The sequence below is a fragment of the Schistocerca serialis genome, chromosome 1, assembly GCF_023864345.2.
Source record: "Schistocerca serialis cubense isolate TAMUIC-IGC-003099 chromosome 1, iqSchSeri2.2, whole genome shotgun sequence".
Classification (NCBI taxonomy): domain Eukaryota; kingdom Metazoa; phylum Arthropoda; class Insecta; order Orthoptera; family Acrididae; genus Schistocerca; species Schistocerca serialis.
Genome location: NC_064638.1, coordinates 995,993,885 through 996,010,121, shown reverse-complemented (window position 1 = coordinate 996,010,121; position 16,237 = coordinate 995,993,885). Strand labels below are relative to the sequence as shown.

At 43.0% G+C, this 16,237-nt stretch overlaps 1 protein-coding gene across 1 annotated transcript in view; it reads right to left on the bottom strand.

Annotated features, from left to right (window-relative positions):
- Positions 1 to 16,237, bottom strand: part of LOC126413102 (LIM/homeobox protein Awh) — a 343,996-nt gene that overhangs the window by 77,907 nt on the left and 249,852 nt on the right. Inside the window, exon 3 of the mRNA XM_050082999.1 lies at positions 1,862 to 2,079. Coding sequence (XP_049938956.1) covers positions 1,862 to 2,079 — 218 coding nt within the window. The remainder of the gene's footprint in view (positions 1 to 1,861; positions 2,080 to 16,237) is intronic.

The following is a 16,237-nucleotide window of genomic DNA, read 5'->3' as shown; positions in this document are numbered from 1 at the left end:
CAGCCATTATTCGTGAAACATCTGGTTGTTTTGAGAGTTTTAGACAATGATAAGCACGCAGAAGCCAGTTGTGCATTAATGTAATGGGACCACATTTTCAGCAGCATCTCTAAAACAATATTCATCTCTCGGCAGTTTGAACAGCGTCTCTGAACATCAGTAGCGTGAAAGCCCTCATGGATCCCTAGCAAGGAAATGGTGCACTTGCGACTTTTTTGTTGCATAAAAATGCATTTCTTTTTATCTCCTTTAAACACTCTAAAATTTGTATGTGCAGTTCTTTTACACCTTGTATTACAGCACAAGAAGCAGCATAATAGAAACAGAGGAATGAGAGTTTTCTTCCTTTACTGGTCATTTCAGCAGCAGCAATATTGCTGCTCATCACCCGAGTGATGTTAAAATATCTACACGTAGTGTTTTTTTTTACAGTTCATTGTTGCTTCCGACTGAAGACTGGTTTGATTGAGCTCTCCACGCTAGCCTATCCTGTACAAGCCGCCTCTTCACCTCCGCACAAGTACCGCTACCTACATCCATTTGAGCCTGTTTGTTGCATTCAAGTCTTAGTCTCCGTCCACAATTTTACCTCCCCATCGGGCCGCCACACTTCCCTCCTTTACCAAATTGAAAATTTCTTGATGTGTTCTATCAACCGATGTTTTCTTTTAGACAAGTCGTGTCAAATTTTTTTTACCCCAGTCAAAGAGGATTTATAGATTTGTTATTCAATTACCCAATTAATCTTCAACATTCTTCTGTACCATCACATTTCAAAAGCTTCTGTTCTCTTCTTACCTGAACTGTTTATAGTTCATGTTTCACTTCCGTACAAGGCTACACTCCTGATAAGTACCTACAGAAAATTATTAACATTTAAATTTACATTCTATGATAATCAATTCATATTTATCAGAAACTCTTTCCTTGCCATTGCCAATCAACTTTATATCGTCTATAATTCCGCCAGTCAATATTGTTTTGCCACATGTGGCAACTCTTTTGAGGAGAGCTCTCAGTAGATGTTACTGTGATAGGGAGGAAGGAATTATGGAGGGATGAGGAGAATAGGACAGTAGGGTAAATGGGACGCTATGTCTGCGAATAGTGTGAGGGTGGGCTGGGGGATGTACAACTGGAGGCTGGAGCACAAAGGAGCGGGATTGGATCAGGAGGATGGGAAAGGTGTTGGAGTCATGACCACAGCTGATAGAATGGGTAGAAGTCAGGTTCTGTGCCACGAAGTCTGTTGAAGCTGCCTTGGAGTAGGATACGGAGGGTATGGAGCTGGAGGGAAGGTAGAACGTGTTGGTGTAGACGCGGCAATGGGCCAGGAGTAGAAGGAATGGGTAGACATTAGAGTTTGTGGAGATAAACGAAGACTTTAGGGAGTCAAAGGAATTTTATCACTTAACAGAGGATACGCGAAAGAGAGGGAAGACGGATCCGGAAGGCAAAGCGGAATGCAATGAATGAGATACTTTGGTGTGTTGAAAGTAAAATCTTATAGCTTCTTAGGCCGCGTCATGTTCCTCTTCAGTTTCTTCCACACTACCAACGTTGCGACCCTTTGCTGGTATCTCTTTCGGGATCTCCTGATTTTCACATTTAGCTGAACACTGTCAGGTTTTCAGCTAACTCTTCTCTTATCACCAGAAATTCTCGGAAAAGATCTCGAAACGTCGGTTGTGTAGAAGAAATTGAAGAGAAAGATGAAGCGAACTTGCAATCCTGGAAGATAATACCTTCAGTGACAATTCAATTGGTCACGAAAACCTGCAGAAGTACGTATTGTAGTGTGCTGTTGTAGGGAGCTATTTGGAGAAAACGTGACGATGTTAGAGTGAGATGGCGGACGTACCGTCAGAGGAGGTGCTGCCGCCGTCGAGTGTCTCGAGGTAGTGCGTCTTGCAGAGGACGCGGTCCTCGTGCAGCGCGAACTCCTCGCCCGTGGAGAGCTGCCGCTTGCAGGCGTCGCACGCGAAGCACGCCAGGTGGTAGACGTGCGCGCGCGCCTTGCGCACCCAGTCGCTCGCCGAGATGCCGCGGCAGCACTTGGCGCACTTGGCCCCGAAGCTCCTGCAACACGCCGCGCACAAGAAGCAGCCTGCGCGTTGCTGGTCTTGCTGCTTAATTACCACTGTACACTCGCGATCAGTTTTTTTCTTCTTCTCTGGATGTTAGGATTACGGGTAGTATTGCTAGCACTGGTGTGGGGAGAAACACAAGTGAATGTGTGAGAAACGCTGGGAGCCAACACTTACATTTTGTTTGTTTTGCACAGAATTAGAACCGCACATCGTTCATTGTTAATCCCTTCTGTATTTTATATTGTTCAAAATGGTTCAAATGGCTCTAAGCACTACGGGACTTAACATCTGAAGTCATCAGTCCCCTAGTCTTAGAACTACCTAAACCTAACTAACCTAAGGACATCACACACATCCATGCCCGAGGCAGGATTCGAACCTGCCACTAGCAGCAGCGCGGTTCCGGACTAAAGCGCCTAGAATCGCTCGTCCACAGCGGTCGGCTGTATTTTATATCCTCATAAAATATAAAATGCATTTTGTAAATAATAAAAATTAGTTGATTGCGTAACTTGTGCCCTTTGATGTATCCAAAGAAAGTGCTTTTGATTCAAGCACAGTTCACATGCATAAACGTAAGAAATCTGTATAATTATCGTTGTTCTTTGTACTCAATAGAACGCTCTTCATCATGATCAAAGGCAAGAGTTTTCTGTTATTATCCATAACTGCGAAAGTTCTTTATAAATAACAGAAACAAGTTTTGTATGTGCACGACGAAGTAATGAAGCGATGTTTGACATGTTTTTGTTTCGCAGTGTTCTTTAAATACTACTTTTTTCTGACGAAACTTCGTTTTCCAGCGCTGTATGATAAGTCTGTATAAATTTTTTTATCTGTAGTACACCATCCCTCCGTTTCATGTAACAAATCAACAATTTTCGAATAAAACCTGAATTAAACATTGATAATTTCAATTGTGCTACAAATATTGTTAATTTTTAAGTAACAAACAAGATAATAATGCAGGATAAAAATGTTCCATAGATTATGCAGTTCTGTATGTATCCTCATTGAGTTTCTAGGTGGTTCACTTCTTCCGGTTTGTAGGGGAGTCTGATAAGACACTGATCGCATACACAAACAGATCAAACTGAGGAACGCCCAGTAGGTATGCAACACACCTATCGAACAACTACCACGGTTACGATCTTAACTGACCAAGGCTACTAGAAAAACCACTGTAGTCTACACTTACAGTACGGTAGCCTAATTGGTACAAGTCCCGACGTGCACCTGAAATTAGAAGAATTTCTAAAAGGCAGGATAATGTGACAGCCTAGGCTTTTCTGCCGAAACGATCGTGATATTCCTGTCCGATCTGTCGTCGGCCTCTAAAGTCAAAATGACGTAATACTTTTGCGGTCCATCCGATCGTCGTCCTGAGATGAGACACTTTGGCTGAGATCTGTCGGCGAGACTGAGAAAAGTGGAGAGATGCACCATAAAAATGTAATATCAATTTGATTTTAGGATTCGGTACTCAGCTCAGTAAGAACGCCAAGATCAATGATGATGAGCTGACCAAGATTTGAAAGAAAACAAAGTTACTGCTCAGGTTTAGTACTAACTGAAGACCGTCCCGGTGATCAACTGGAAATATCAGAAAAATCACTTGAAGATCAGATGAGGATGAGAAGGCCCAACTAAAACTTTAAGCTGAAAGCTGTTCTTCTGCTTTAATAAGATATGAGATTCATTCTCACGTTCATCTGAAACGGAAGCCTCTACAAAGTCTCTGTTCGTCCAAATACTTCGTCACAATTTGAAGGTCAGTTTTGTTTTCCCATTAGCGTTTTAATAACACACGAGCACTATTGGTGGACTTCAAACACTTTCTTTTCATTTTGCGATAAATAATTTCGGCGGCAGGTACGTGGACAGCGTGTTGCCCTTGTCGCTCTTATGAGCTTGAAAATATCTGCAGTCCGTGTCATGACGACGCGGACAGTTTCCATGTTCATACCTTGCAGTCTACCGACGAAGGAAAAAAGCGACACTGCTCTGCTCTGGTGTTTCAGCTTAGATTCACTTCATTTAATCTTTTGTATGTTCACTAAAAACAGTCTTCATAAATATGTAAATTATAAAGCCTCTTAACACTAATCGTACATGAGAAAGTGTCTGGCGCATTATTGCACATTGGATCGTAAGAACTCAAAAGCCACTAAAACACTAAACGAGCAAGGCGTTTTCAACGGAAAAATCTTGATTTTCTTTCTCTTCACGTTCACTACAATGTTAATCAAAGGAAACAGTGTCTTCGTTTGTTTACAAATTGTTGACGCGTAAATTATAAGAGTGTTAATTCTCGTACTTATTCAGAAGTTTTCGAGATCGCTGTAGAAGTTCTACTGATAAATCATATCCAGGCTGGCTGGCCCTTCGGCTCCCGTTGTTATCTGACTGCAAATAATCAAAGAGTTGCGGTGGGAGATGCGACCCAGAGTCCAGAAAAAGTCCGCTGCTTTTTCTATGTAAAACAACTCGATTGTTTTGTCCAAATAGCTGCACTCCTGAGTACTTAGTCCTCATTCCACAGAACTAGAAACACCTTATGAAAATAGAGTGTCTACGTTAACTGTCAACCTAGGTATAAAACTATTCTTTACCAAAGTATTATTTTTGTGAAACTGTCTATTTATAAATGTGATTCTATCTTTGATTACACAAGATATTAAACCTTTCGCTAGAGATAGCGAATAGCTGTGTGGCTGTCACAAGATTGCGTCCAGTGACGGTTCTGTTAGACAGTAAAAGGTTGAATGATCAGTTCACCAAATTAATAACAGATTTTAGACATTTTTCCTCCTTATGGTGACCAACAGCAAGTTTCTAAATTTCCGTCTCTCTTTTCGATAGAATGCTGTACTGTACCATAGAACTAAATTGTTTCATAAACGGAGAACGACGAGCTGTGGACCAAATGTCTCGAACCTAAACATGCGTATTAACTGCATAGCTTCTCCTGTTCGGAGCTATCTGACATTGATTCCGTTGACAGCATTGAAGTGAGACCTTCAGATCACCGTGAGGTTGTGGTTGTTTCTGCTCTCTCTGGGGTCAGGTCGTCTACAAGTCGGCAGTGAGTTGAACTGCCGACATATCGGGCTAAGGTGGAACCTGCTGCCGGGGGTTACTATTATTTGCTATTATCTGATGCCCAATAATAAACCAGACACCTTCTCTTGTACTGTTGCGCAGCTTAAATATTGAAGGATTTATTACAGACCGCTTCAGTAAGCATCCAAAGGATTAAATGAGGCGCAACTAATCTGACGCATCAGAGCGTAACAGTATCCCTGATCGGCAGTAGACCAGCAGGATTTGTGCAGTAATAATTTTTCTCATCATTAGGACACGCTACATATATTTTCAAGCTCAGAAGTGCAACGAGGATGTTATGTGCTGTCCACACACTCGCCGCCGAACCTACGCATTTATTGCGAAATGAGTAGGAAGTATGTTTAATTCAGCGGTAAGGCCTGTGAGTTACTAAAACGCTAGTGGGAATTCAGAGCCATTCATCAACTTGTTACGAAGGATTTGGTCGAACGGAGAGGTTGTGTAGGCCTCGTCCCACACAACAGGCAAGCACTGAAACACACTCCACTGTGATGCACATTTTTAAGAATGAGGAGACACATTAACTCAAATTTCTTACACGGTTATAAAATGTTAATATTTATTTGTTTTCTATTCTGCGTGACAATCGAGTTTTTTGACGAGTTGATTGGCATTTAAAATATCTGCAATGGAATCTTATCGTTAGTAGCAGAACAAGCGAGAGTTTTGTTAATTATCAACAACTTATGATGTGCAGACTGTTTTCGATCAGATCAGAAAAGAAACTAGGGAATAAAGTAGTAGGGTAGAAATAAAACGTTCTGAATCTTTGCTTATTTTTGGAACTTCCTGATGACAGGAAGCCGACGTGGATCCCATTCAGCCGATTTAACCATTACAAGGTCCCTTAGATTTATGCGAGCTGCAGAGCACCGTATGTATAAAATAATATTATTATTTTTCCCTCACAAGAAAGCACCAGCCAGAGTAACAGCCCTAAGTACCAGTTACTAATTTATGTCCGTTATCGAATGGGTAAAAGTTTCGTTCTCTTGACTTCTGTGTACCAACAGATCGCTTGTTGAGAGTTACTTCAGAAAGATAAACTGGCGCATTGGACGCAGATCGTATGCTATGAATTAACATGAGGATGTATGCCAAGAAAAGTATATGCATTTTCCTAATTTTGGTACTTTCTGTTTCTAGATTTAGCAGAACTACCAATGAAAGGAGACTCCGCAGGAACATGCAGGAAATGTAACACAAATTAGCGCACTTTTGATTACAGTTTTGACACACCGTACACAGATTGTGTTTTCGTCATAACAGAGTTAACAGGAACTGATCGAGAATTTAATACACCTTTCTTCACAACTGTTATTGACTACGGAAAAACATTTGACAAGATAAAATGAGCCAAATTATTTCAAGTCTTACTTGGACAAGGGTCTCTTGCAACACTTCGTTCGATTCGTACAAAGTATATATGACAGAACATATATACAAATTTTAAATGGAATGACGCAGAAAAATAACGCACGGACTTAGAAAATGGTATCTTCGATGACGAACTCTTTTTAATTGGTATGTTTTGTTGGTAAGGTCTTATGGGACCAAACTATAGAGGTCATCGGTTCCTAAGCCTACACACCACTTAAGCTAACTCACACTATGGACAACACACACACCCATGCCCGAGGGAGAACTCGAACCTCCGACGGGGGAGCCGCGCGGACCGTGACAAGGCGCCATAGACCGCGCGGCAACACCGCGCGGCAATTTATATGTTGGCGGCATCATAAATAAAATGCAAAAATTATTTCAAAGACATTTTAAAATATATAAATCTACTTAATCTGTTTGCAGAGGATAAAATGATTTTAACTGGAAGACAAAATGATATACAAAGTGAGCGCTATCTGGTAGAGAAAGCAGTCGACAACTACAATTTAAAAACCTCCACATAAAAAAGTCACAGTGCTTAGAGAAAGTCAACAAGGTAGGACTAATATAGTAATTAATTGCAAAGTAAAAGAGCAAGGTAAGAAATTCCCGTATCTTGGGTGTGACATTAATTACATTTCAAATGATGATGTGAGCTACATAAAGACTAGTATCCCTGTGGTACAACGAAATAGTAGTTTTCAAAATAGCGAATGAGATAATATAGCATAAAATATATAAAGTAGCATTAGTAATACTGTTAAATCATAAATGTTTCCAATCCCACGCGTCTGCCCAAGGTGTTTCATGGTTGTAAGGCAAATGCCGCCATTGCTAATCCTCTCCCATCTATGCCCAATTGAGAAACCCTTTGCTTCATTGCATGTTCGCATGGTAACAGGCTGAATAGAACCACGACTCAGTTTTGGGCTGGACCTCTACATCTTGGAACTGAGAATAAAAATGGAGTTGCATGAACTTGAATGTTGGACATTTAATAAACGACAGATCAAAATGATATTAACTGCAGAGATGAGATTTATGAGAACAGTAGCTGGTTATACATTACTTGAAAGGGGAACGAGACAAAGAAATGAGGTAGTAATGAAATATACAGGGTGTTTCAGAAAGTGCTTTAATGGGTTATAGTATGCAAACTAATTAAGATACACCATGTCTGGCTTGTGTGACGCAGTACCTCACAGAGTTCTTATGCCATTCAATGAATTTCAAAGTTTGCGCCTTTCATGGCATTCACAACATTCAGTACGTATTTAAGCTCTGCCCACACTCGGCGAAACATACTCTCATCAACCGTGGCAATGGTTGACAAGCATTTGGTAGACTCTGTCCTTGACATACCACCATAGAAAGAGGTCCATCGACGTAATGTTAGGCCTCTTACGAGGCCAGAGAATTGGACCACTCCTGCCAATCCAGCGATCTGGAAATACACCGCTAGAACGTCTCGCACATTCTGAGACCAATATGGCAGAGCACCATAGTACTGGAAAAAGACCGTGTTTCGCGGTAAGTCAGTTGTGATAACGCAAACAGCATCAGCATATCAAGGTAATTACTAGAATTAATTCTTCTCTGAGAGGAAAAAATGGCCCCACAATGCGAACAACCATCAAACACCACTACACATTCTCTTTCTGGTTGTCACATATCTCTTTCAACTCGGTATGCGGTTTGGTTGTGCTCCAGATTTGAACACTGTGTTTGTCTACCTTACCACACACGTGGTCAGGAAATTCTAGGTTGTTTAAAACAATTCCATCCTCCTTTAAGCGGTGAAGAAGTCCACATCGGACTGCATACATTGTAGCATGTCGTTTGGTCTCAATGCAAGCAACAGCTGCAGTCGGTATGAATACATCTGTAAACGTTTCAGAAGACCCAGTCGCGCGATCGCCCTAAGGACTTGCAGCTCTTGCGACACCCTCCGAACAGACATATGTGGTGAACATTGAAAAACCAACCGTATCTACTCTGTGTCGGGTTCACTTGTTCCAGGTCGTCCAGTGTGATGCTTCCCATCAGCGCTTCGTATCTGCCTAACAGCTCACGTATCCAAGCTGGTGACAAAAATAATATGCAGAAAAATGATAAGAAAATTGAGGATATGTTGGATAATAATCAGTTTGGCTTTAGAAAAGGTAAAGGCACCATCGAGGCAGTTCTGACTTTGCGGTAGATAATGGAAGCAAGACTGAAGGAAAATCAAGACACGTTCATAGGATTTGTCAAGCTAGAAAAAGCGTTCGACATTGTCAAATGGTGTATGATGTTCGAAATAAGTAGAAAAACATGTGTAAACTGTGGGGGAAGACGGGTAACATTCAATACCTACAAGAACGAGGAGGGAACAATAAGAGTGGAAGACATAGAATGGAGTCTACGGATAAAAATGATGTAAGACAAGGGTGAAGTCTTTCTCCCCTACTGCCGCCCGGAGTGGCCGTGCAGTTCTGGGCGCTACAGTCTGGAGCCGAGCGACCGCTACGGTCGCAGGTTCGAATCCTGCCTCGGGCATGGATGTGTGTGATGTCCTTAGGTTAGTTAGGTTTAATTAGTTCTAAGTTCTAGGCGACTGATGACCCAAAGAAAAGTCGCATAGTGCTCAGAGCCATTTGAACCATTTTTTTCTCCCCTACTGCTCAATCTATACGTCGAAGAAGCAATGACTAAAATAAAAGAAAGCTTCAAGAGTGGGATGAAAATTCAGGGTGAAAGGATATCAATTTAAGATTCTCTGATGACATTGCTGTTGTCAGTTAAAGTGAAGAATTATTACGCGGTTTGTTGAAAGAACTGAACAATCTAATGAGTGCAAAATATGAACTGAGAGTAAATCGCAGAAAGACGAGAGTAATGAGAAGTAGCAGAAATGAGAACAGCGAGAAACTGAACAGCATAATAGGTGATCAGGAAGTAGATGAATTCTGCTACTTAGGTAGCAAAATAACACGTGACGGACGGAGCAAGGATGATATAAAACGTAGAGCACTGGCAAAAAGGGAATTCCTGGCCAAGAGAAGTCTTTTACTATCAAACGTAGGTCTTAATTTGAGGAAGAAATTTCAGAGAATGTACGTTAGCAGCACAGCGTTGTATGCTAGTGAGACGTGGGCTGTGGGAAAACCGGAACGGAAGCGAATCAAAGCATTTGAGATGTGGTGCTGGAGAAGAATGTTGAAAATTATATGGACTGATGAGGTACGGAATGATGAGGTTCTCCGTAAAATCGGTGAGGAAAGGAATATGTGGAAAACACTGACATGAAAGAGGGACAGATTGATCGGACATATGTTGAGACATCAGGGAATAACGTCCATGGTACTAGAGGTAGCTGTAGAGGACAAAAACTTTTGAGAAAGATACATCCAGAAAATAATTGAGGACGTGCGTTGTAAGTGCTGCTCTTAGAAATAAAAAGTTTGGGAGAGGAGAAACAAAATGCGGCGTATCGACGTCTGCGAGAATGAGTGTTTCTTATACCGTGTTTGAAACTGCTTTGAACTTGGGTGTCCGATTTGGTCTGAATAAATCAATCATCACATTGAGTCTTTTCTTGAACCTTTGTGATTACGCTTCATTCACGACAAGCTGGAATACGTACAAACAAAACTTCGTGCGTTTGACCGTCGCGTAAGCCAAACATGACGTGAATATCTTCATTAGTTTTTATTCTATAACACATTGAAATTGTGGCGTACCTTTTTAGACGCCCTATATTTAATATGAATGTATACACATGATTTAGGGACAAGTGGAAACAGTGTGTAAATAGAATGTAAGAAACCAGATCACCGAAGTCACTGCTGAAGTAAAAGTCAAACAAGGGAGAAGGGTGACGGTTGGCCAAAGAAAAGATAGACAGATCAAAATATTAGATTTTTTTCTGTATGCCCATCCTTCTGATTTCCGTGACTCAATTCACCATCTTCAGGCCTTAACTGACACTAAGGAGGTGAACTCCAGTCGTATACACGAGACCGTCAGTGGCCAGCATCTATGACTGGCTTCCGTAGACTACTGTAACACACCGAGCGAGGTGGCGCAGTGGTTAAACACTGGACTCGCATTTGGGAGGACGACGGTTCAATCCCGCGTCCGGCCATCCTGATTTACGTTTTCCGTGATTTCCCTAAATCACTCCAGGCAAATGCCGGGATGGTTCCTTTAAAAGGGCACGAACGACTTCCTTCCCGGTCCTTCCCTAATCCGATGAGGCCGATGACCTCGCTGTCTGGTCTCCTTCCCCAAAACAAACCAACCAACTACTGTAACAGCGATGTTGTGTCTGCAACCATCAACTACCAACATTAACTCAAAAATATTCAAATGTGTATGAAATCTAATGGGACTTAACTGCTAAGGTCATCAGTCCCTAAGCTTACAGACTACTTAACCTAAATTATCCTAAGGACAAACACAAACACGCCCATGCCCGAGGGAGGACTCGAACCTCCGCCGGGACCAGCCGCACAGCCCGTGACTGCAGCGCCTGAGACGGCTCGGCTAATCCTGGCGGCCCCAAAATTAACATCGCTCTCACTGAAGTCTACGGAAGCCAGTTCTTAGATGTTGGCCACCGATGGGATCTTGTGTACGATTGGAGTTGACCCACTCAGCGTCAGTTAAGGCCTGAAGATAGTGCATCGAGTCATTGAAACTAGTTGCTGTGTAATAAATAACGTCGTAAGGACGGCTGCAAGTGTTTCATTTCATTACGAAAATATTTGATGGTGGAACAAACCAAAGACGGTATTCTTGATGTTGTTGTTGTTGTTGCCTTTTTTGTTGTTGATAATGGTGGTGATGATGATGATGATGATGATGATGATGACGATGATGATGATTTAGATAACGAAATAAATAATCTATCGTAAGCAATCTTAAAATAGTTGCCGGAAGTTTACTTATTCAGAAGGAGACTGGAGCGAGTTGAAAATGTAAACAAACACTGTTAACGTTTTTAGAGTTTCATTTTAATGGCCGCTTCAAGCACGGACAGACCGTGTGTTTACGTACGGAATCAGCCATTAAATGGATGCTACGAAGAATCGGGCGCGGATATTGAATTGACATGAGGGTGTAGCGCAGTAACAAGCGCAGCCGCCGAACTGTGGCGGCGGAGGGTCCGCAACCGAATTGCGCGCCGGAGAGCGCGGAGGCCGCGGAGACGGCCGGCGAGTACGCCACGCCGGCGCTGTTTGCGCGTCTCATGCAAAGTGTTGCCCGCCGACGGCTGATCCAATTCCTCTAACGAGCACCCGCTGCGCCAAATTCAATCTCGCCGCCTAACTTGCTTACCATTTGTCTACCGTGCTTTTGTTTTCCGTGACCAGAAAACTGCCGAGCTGCGTCTGCAGCATATCTAACGCGATTACCGACAACTTGCATCCCCCCCAGAATGGGGAAGGGGGAAGCGCGGGTTCATTAGGTCGACGAGGGCCGTGTGTGCGCGCCGCTTCGCATGTGGGACGGTGCTCGCTGGCAGCGCAGTATTCCACAGAACGACGCATACACAGGTTGTATGAACTCGGTCGTCAGCGCCTCACACCATGAATCACCGTGTGTGCGAATACACAAGGCATGGCCGTGTAGGTGTCATTGGTAGAGAGCTTGAACTCTACTGTTAGCCTTCAAGAGACATTGCCTGTAAAACACTATTTCCACCTATTCTGAAGTACACGGGCGGAAAAAAATCGATATAGAGTGAGGAAATTTCTGGAATATACAGAGGGGTCCAAAAATGTATTTACTGTTTATAAGTCCATAACTGGCAAACTAATTGACGGAGTTGTCTCATCTTTGGTAGTGTAATAGTTTGCAGTTCCGGCAATCTCCACACATGCGTTGTATTGCGTTGTTTAGTTTTGTCAGATGACAGTCGCCAGATAGTCAGTGTTTTGTTCTTAGTTGCGCCTAGTTACTCGAGTAAACATGGCTGGCGCAAGGTTTACGGTACATTCGATGAAAGGAAGTCAGTTTTGAAGTGGTATTTTAAGTACAAAAATATTAATAAGGTTCAACGGCAATGGCGAAATGAGTATCAAACACAGCCACCGACACGTCTAACGATTCGTCGCATTCGAGACAACTTTGAAGCCGAAGGCTGTGTTAAATATGTACACAAACAACGATCTGGACGAGCTGTAACAGCAACATTTTCAGCTAACTCCCGTCGTGTGTCACAACAATTCACTCGCTCACCACAGAAGTCTGTGAGACAGTATGCCCGTGAAACTGGAGTGAGTCGCTCAAGTGTTCGGCGAAATTTGAAGACAACAAAGTGGAAGTGCTACATCCCACGATTGCTACACGCAATGAACGAGGACGACCCAGATCGTAGAATGGAGTACTGCGAGTGGTTTACTAACAAGGTGCGCAACGATGAAGAGTTTGCAGAGATGATTGTGTTGTCTGATGAGGCACAGCCGGCCGAAGTGGCCGCGCGGTTCTGGCGCTGCAGTCTGGAACCGCGAGACCGCTAAGGTCGCAGGTTCGAATCCTGCCTCGGGCATGGATGTGTGTGATGTCCTTAGGTTAGTTAGGTTTAACTAGTTCTAAGTTCTAGGGGACTAATGACCTCAGCAGTTGAGTCCCATAGTGCTCAGAGCCATTTTTTGATGAGGCACAGTTCAAACTCAGTGGTACAGTAAATCGCCACAATTTCATCTACTGGGCCGCCGAAAATCCGAACGTCCTTGTAGACAAAGCCGTGAATTTGCCAGGAGTAAATGTGTGGTGTGGGTTGTCTTACCAGGCTTGATTGGGCCATTCTTCTTTGACGGCACAGTTACCGGTGAGGTGTACCTTCAGAAGCTTCAGACATCCATTTTACCTGCCATCCGAGAGTTGTATGGAGACGGAAGAGTTTACTTTCAACAAGATGGTGCCCCAGCCCACCACCAAAATCGTGTTAGGGCGTATCTCGACGAAAATCTATCAGGAAGATGGATAGGCAGTAGAGTTGCTGTGGAGTATCCACCACGTTCCCCAGACCTAACTCCTCTGGACTTTTACCTGTGCGGAACACTAAAGGACGCCGTTTATCGACAAAAGCCACGTACATTGGATGAACTTCGAGAGTACACCGTACATTCATGTGCAAATATCCAACTGAACACGTTGCGGTCAGTAGTTCGTGCTGCAGTTCGGCGGCATCGTTTGTGTGTGGATGTTAATGGTGACCATTTCGAACACCTGCAGTGATATCTTTAAGTTGGACTTTAAGCTACACTTTCACCAAAAATGAGACAACTCCGTTCAAATGGTTCAAATGGCTCTGAGCACTATGGGACTTAACGTCTGAGGTCATCAGTCCCCTAGAACTTAGAACTACTTAAACCTAACTAACCTAAGGACATCACACACATCCATGCCCGAGGCAGGATTCGAACCTGCGACCGTAGCGGTCGCGCGGTTCCAGACTGCAGCGTCTAGAACTGCTCGGCCACCCCGGACGGCGAGACAACTCTGTCAATTAGTTTGCAAGTTACGGACTTTTAAACAGTGGATACATTTTTTTGGACCCCTCTGTATTTGTCCAGGCAGCATATCCAAGCGATTAAAATTGCAAGGTAACAGGTTAATGTAAGCGTGAATAAGCCATTGCAAAATGTCAAACTCTGATAATAACAGCTGTAACCGCCAGAATGTTGAATACAATCTTACAAACGACCATGCATTGTGTCGTACAGGTGCAGGATGTCAGTTTGTGGGATAGACTTCCTTGCCTGCTGCACTAGCTCGGTCAATACAGGGACGGTTAATGCTGTTTGTGGATGACGCTGGAGTTGCCGACCGATAATGTCCCCTATGTGCTCGATTGGAGACAGATCTGGAGATCGAGCACGCCAAGGCAGAACAACGTGTCGACACTCTGCAGTGCATGTTGGGTTACAACAGCGGTATGTGAGCGAGCGTCATCCTGTTAAACAACCCCGGAATATTGTTCACAAACGACATCACAACAGGTCGGATCACCAGATTGACGTATAAATTTGCAGTCAGTATGCGTGAGATCACCACGAGACAGCTACTGTCACACGAAATCGCACCCCATACTGCATCTCCAGCTGTAGGTCCAGAGTGCCTTGTAGGCTAACAGGTTGTTTACAGGCCCTCAGATGGTCTCCTTTTAACCAGCACACGGCCGTCACTGACACCAAGGAAGAACCAGCGCTCACCAGAAAATACAAGAGACCTCTACCATGTCCTCCAATGAACTCTCGCTTGACACCTCTGAGATCGCAAATGGCGGTGTTTTTAGGTCAATGGATTGCGCGCCACAGTGTATCTGACTCGGAGCTGTCCTTGAGGTAACCGATTTGGAACATTTCGTTGTGTCACTCTGATGCCAACTGCTGCTCAAATTGCTGCTGCAGATGCCAGAGCCATACGCCGGAGTCGGGTCTTCCTGCGACTGTACATTCTGGTGACAACCGCTACCAGCAATCATGTACCAACTTTAGTTTATGTGGCACAAGTCTTTCTTGGTGTTGCGATTTTTTATTCTTTGTCTGCGTAATTCTGCATGGCGGACTGACGTTCCACGGATCGGAGCGTGGAATGTCAGATCCCTTAATCAGTATGCAGGTTAGAAGATTTAAAAAGGGAAATGGATAGGTTAAAGTTAGATATAGTGGAAATTTGTGAAGTTCGGTGGCAGGAGGACCAAGACTTCTGGTCAGGTGAATACAGGGTTATAAATACAAAATCTAATAGGGGTAATGCAGGAGTAGCTTTAATAATGAATAAAAAATAGGAATGCGGGTAAGCTACTACAAACAGCATAGTGAACGCATTATAGTGGCCAAGATAGATACGAAGCACACGCCTACCACAGTAGTACAAATTTATATGCCAACTAGCTCCGCAGATGACGAAGAGATTGATGAAATGTATGATGAGATAAAAGAAATTATTTCGATAGTGAAGGGAGACGAAACTTTAATAGTCATGGGTGACTGGAACTCGATAGTAGGAAAAGGAAGAGAAGGAATCGTAGCAGGTAAATGTGGGAAGGGAGTAAGGAATGAAAGAGGAAGCCGCCTGGTAGAATTTTGCACAGAGCATAACTTAATCACAGCTAACACTTGGTTCAAGAATCATAAAAGAAGGTTGTATACATGGAAGAAGCCTGGAGATACTGGAAGGTCTCAGATAAATTATATAATGGTAAATCAGAGATGCAAGAACCAGGTTTTAAATTATAAAACATTTCAAGGGGCAGATGTGGACTCTGACCACAATCTATTGGTTATGAACTGTAGACTAAAACTGAAGAAACTACAAAAAGGTGGGAATTTGAGAAGATGGGACGTGGATAAACTGAAAGAACCAGAGGTTGTAGAGAGCTTCAGGGAGAGTATTAGGGAACGATTGAAAAGAATGGGGGAAAGAAATACATAGAAGAAGAATGGTTAGCTTTGAGAGACGAAATAGTAAAGGTAGCAGAGGCTCAAGTAGGTAAAAACATGAGGGCTAATAGAAATCCTTGGGTAACAGAAGAAATATTGAATTTAATTGATGAAAGGAAAAAATATAAAAATGCAGTAAATGAACCAGGTGAAAAGGAATACAAACGTCTCAAAAATGAGATCGACAGGAAGTGCAAAATG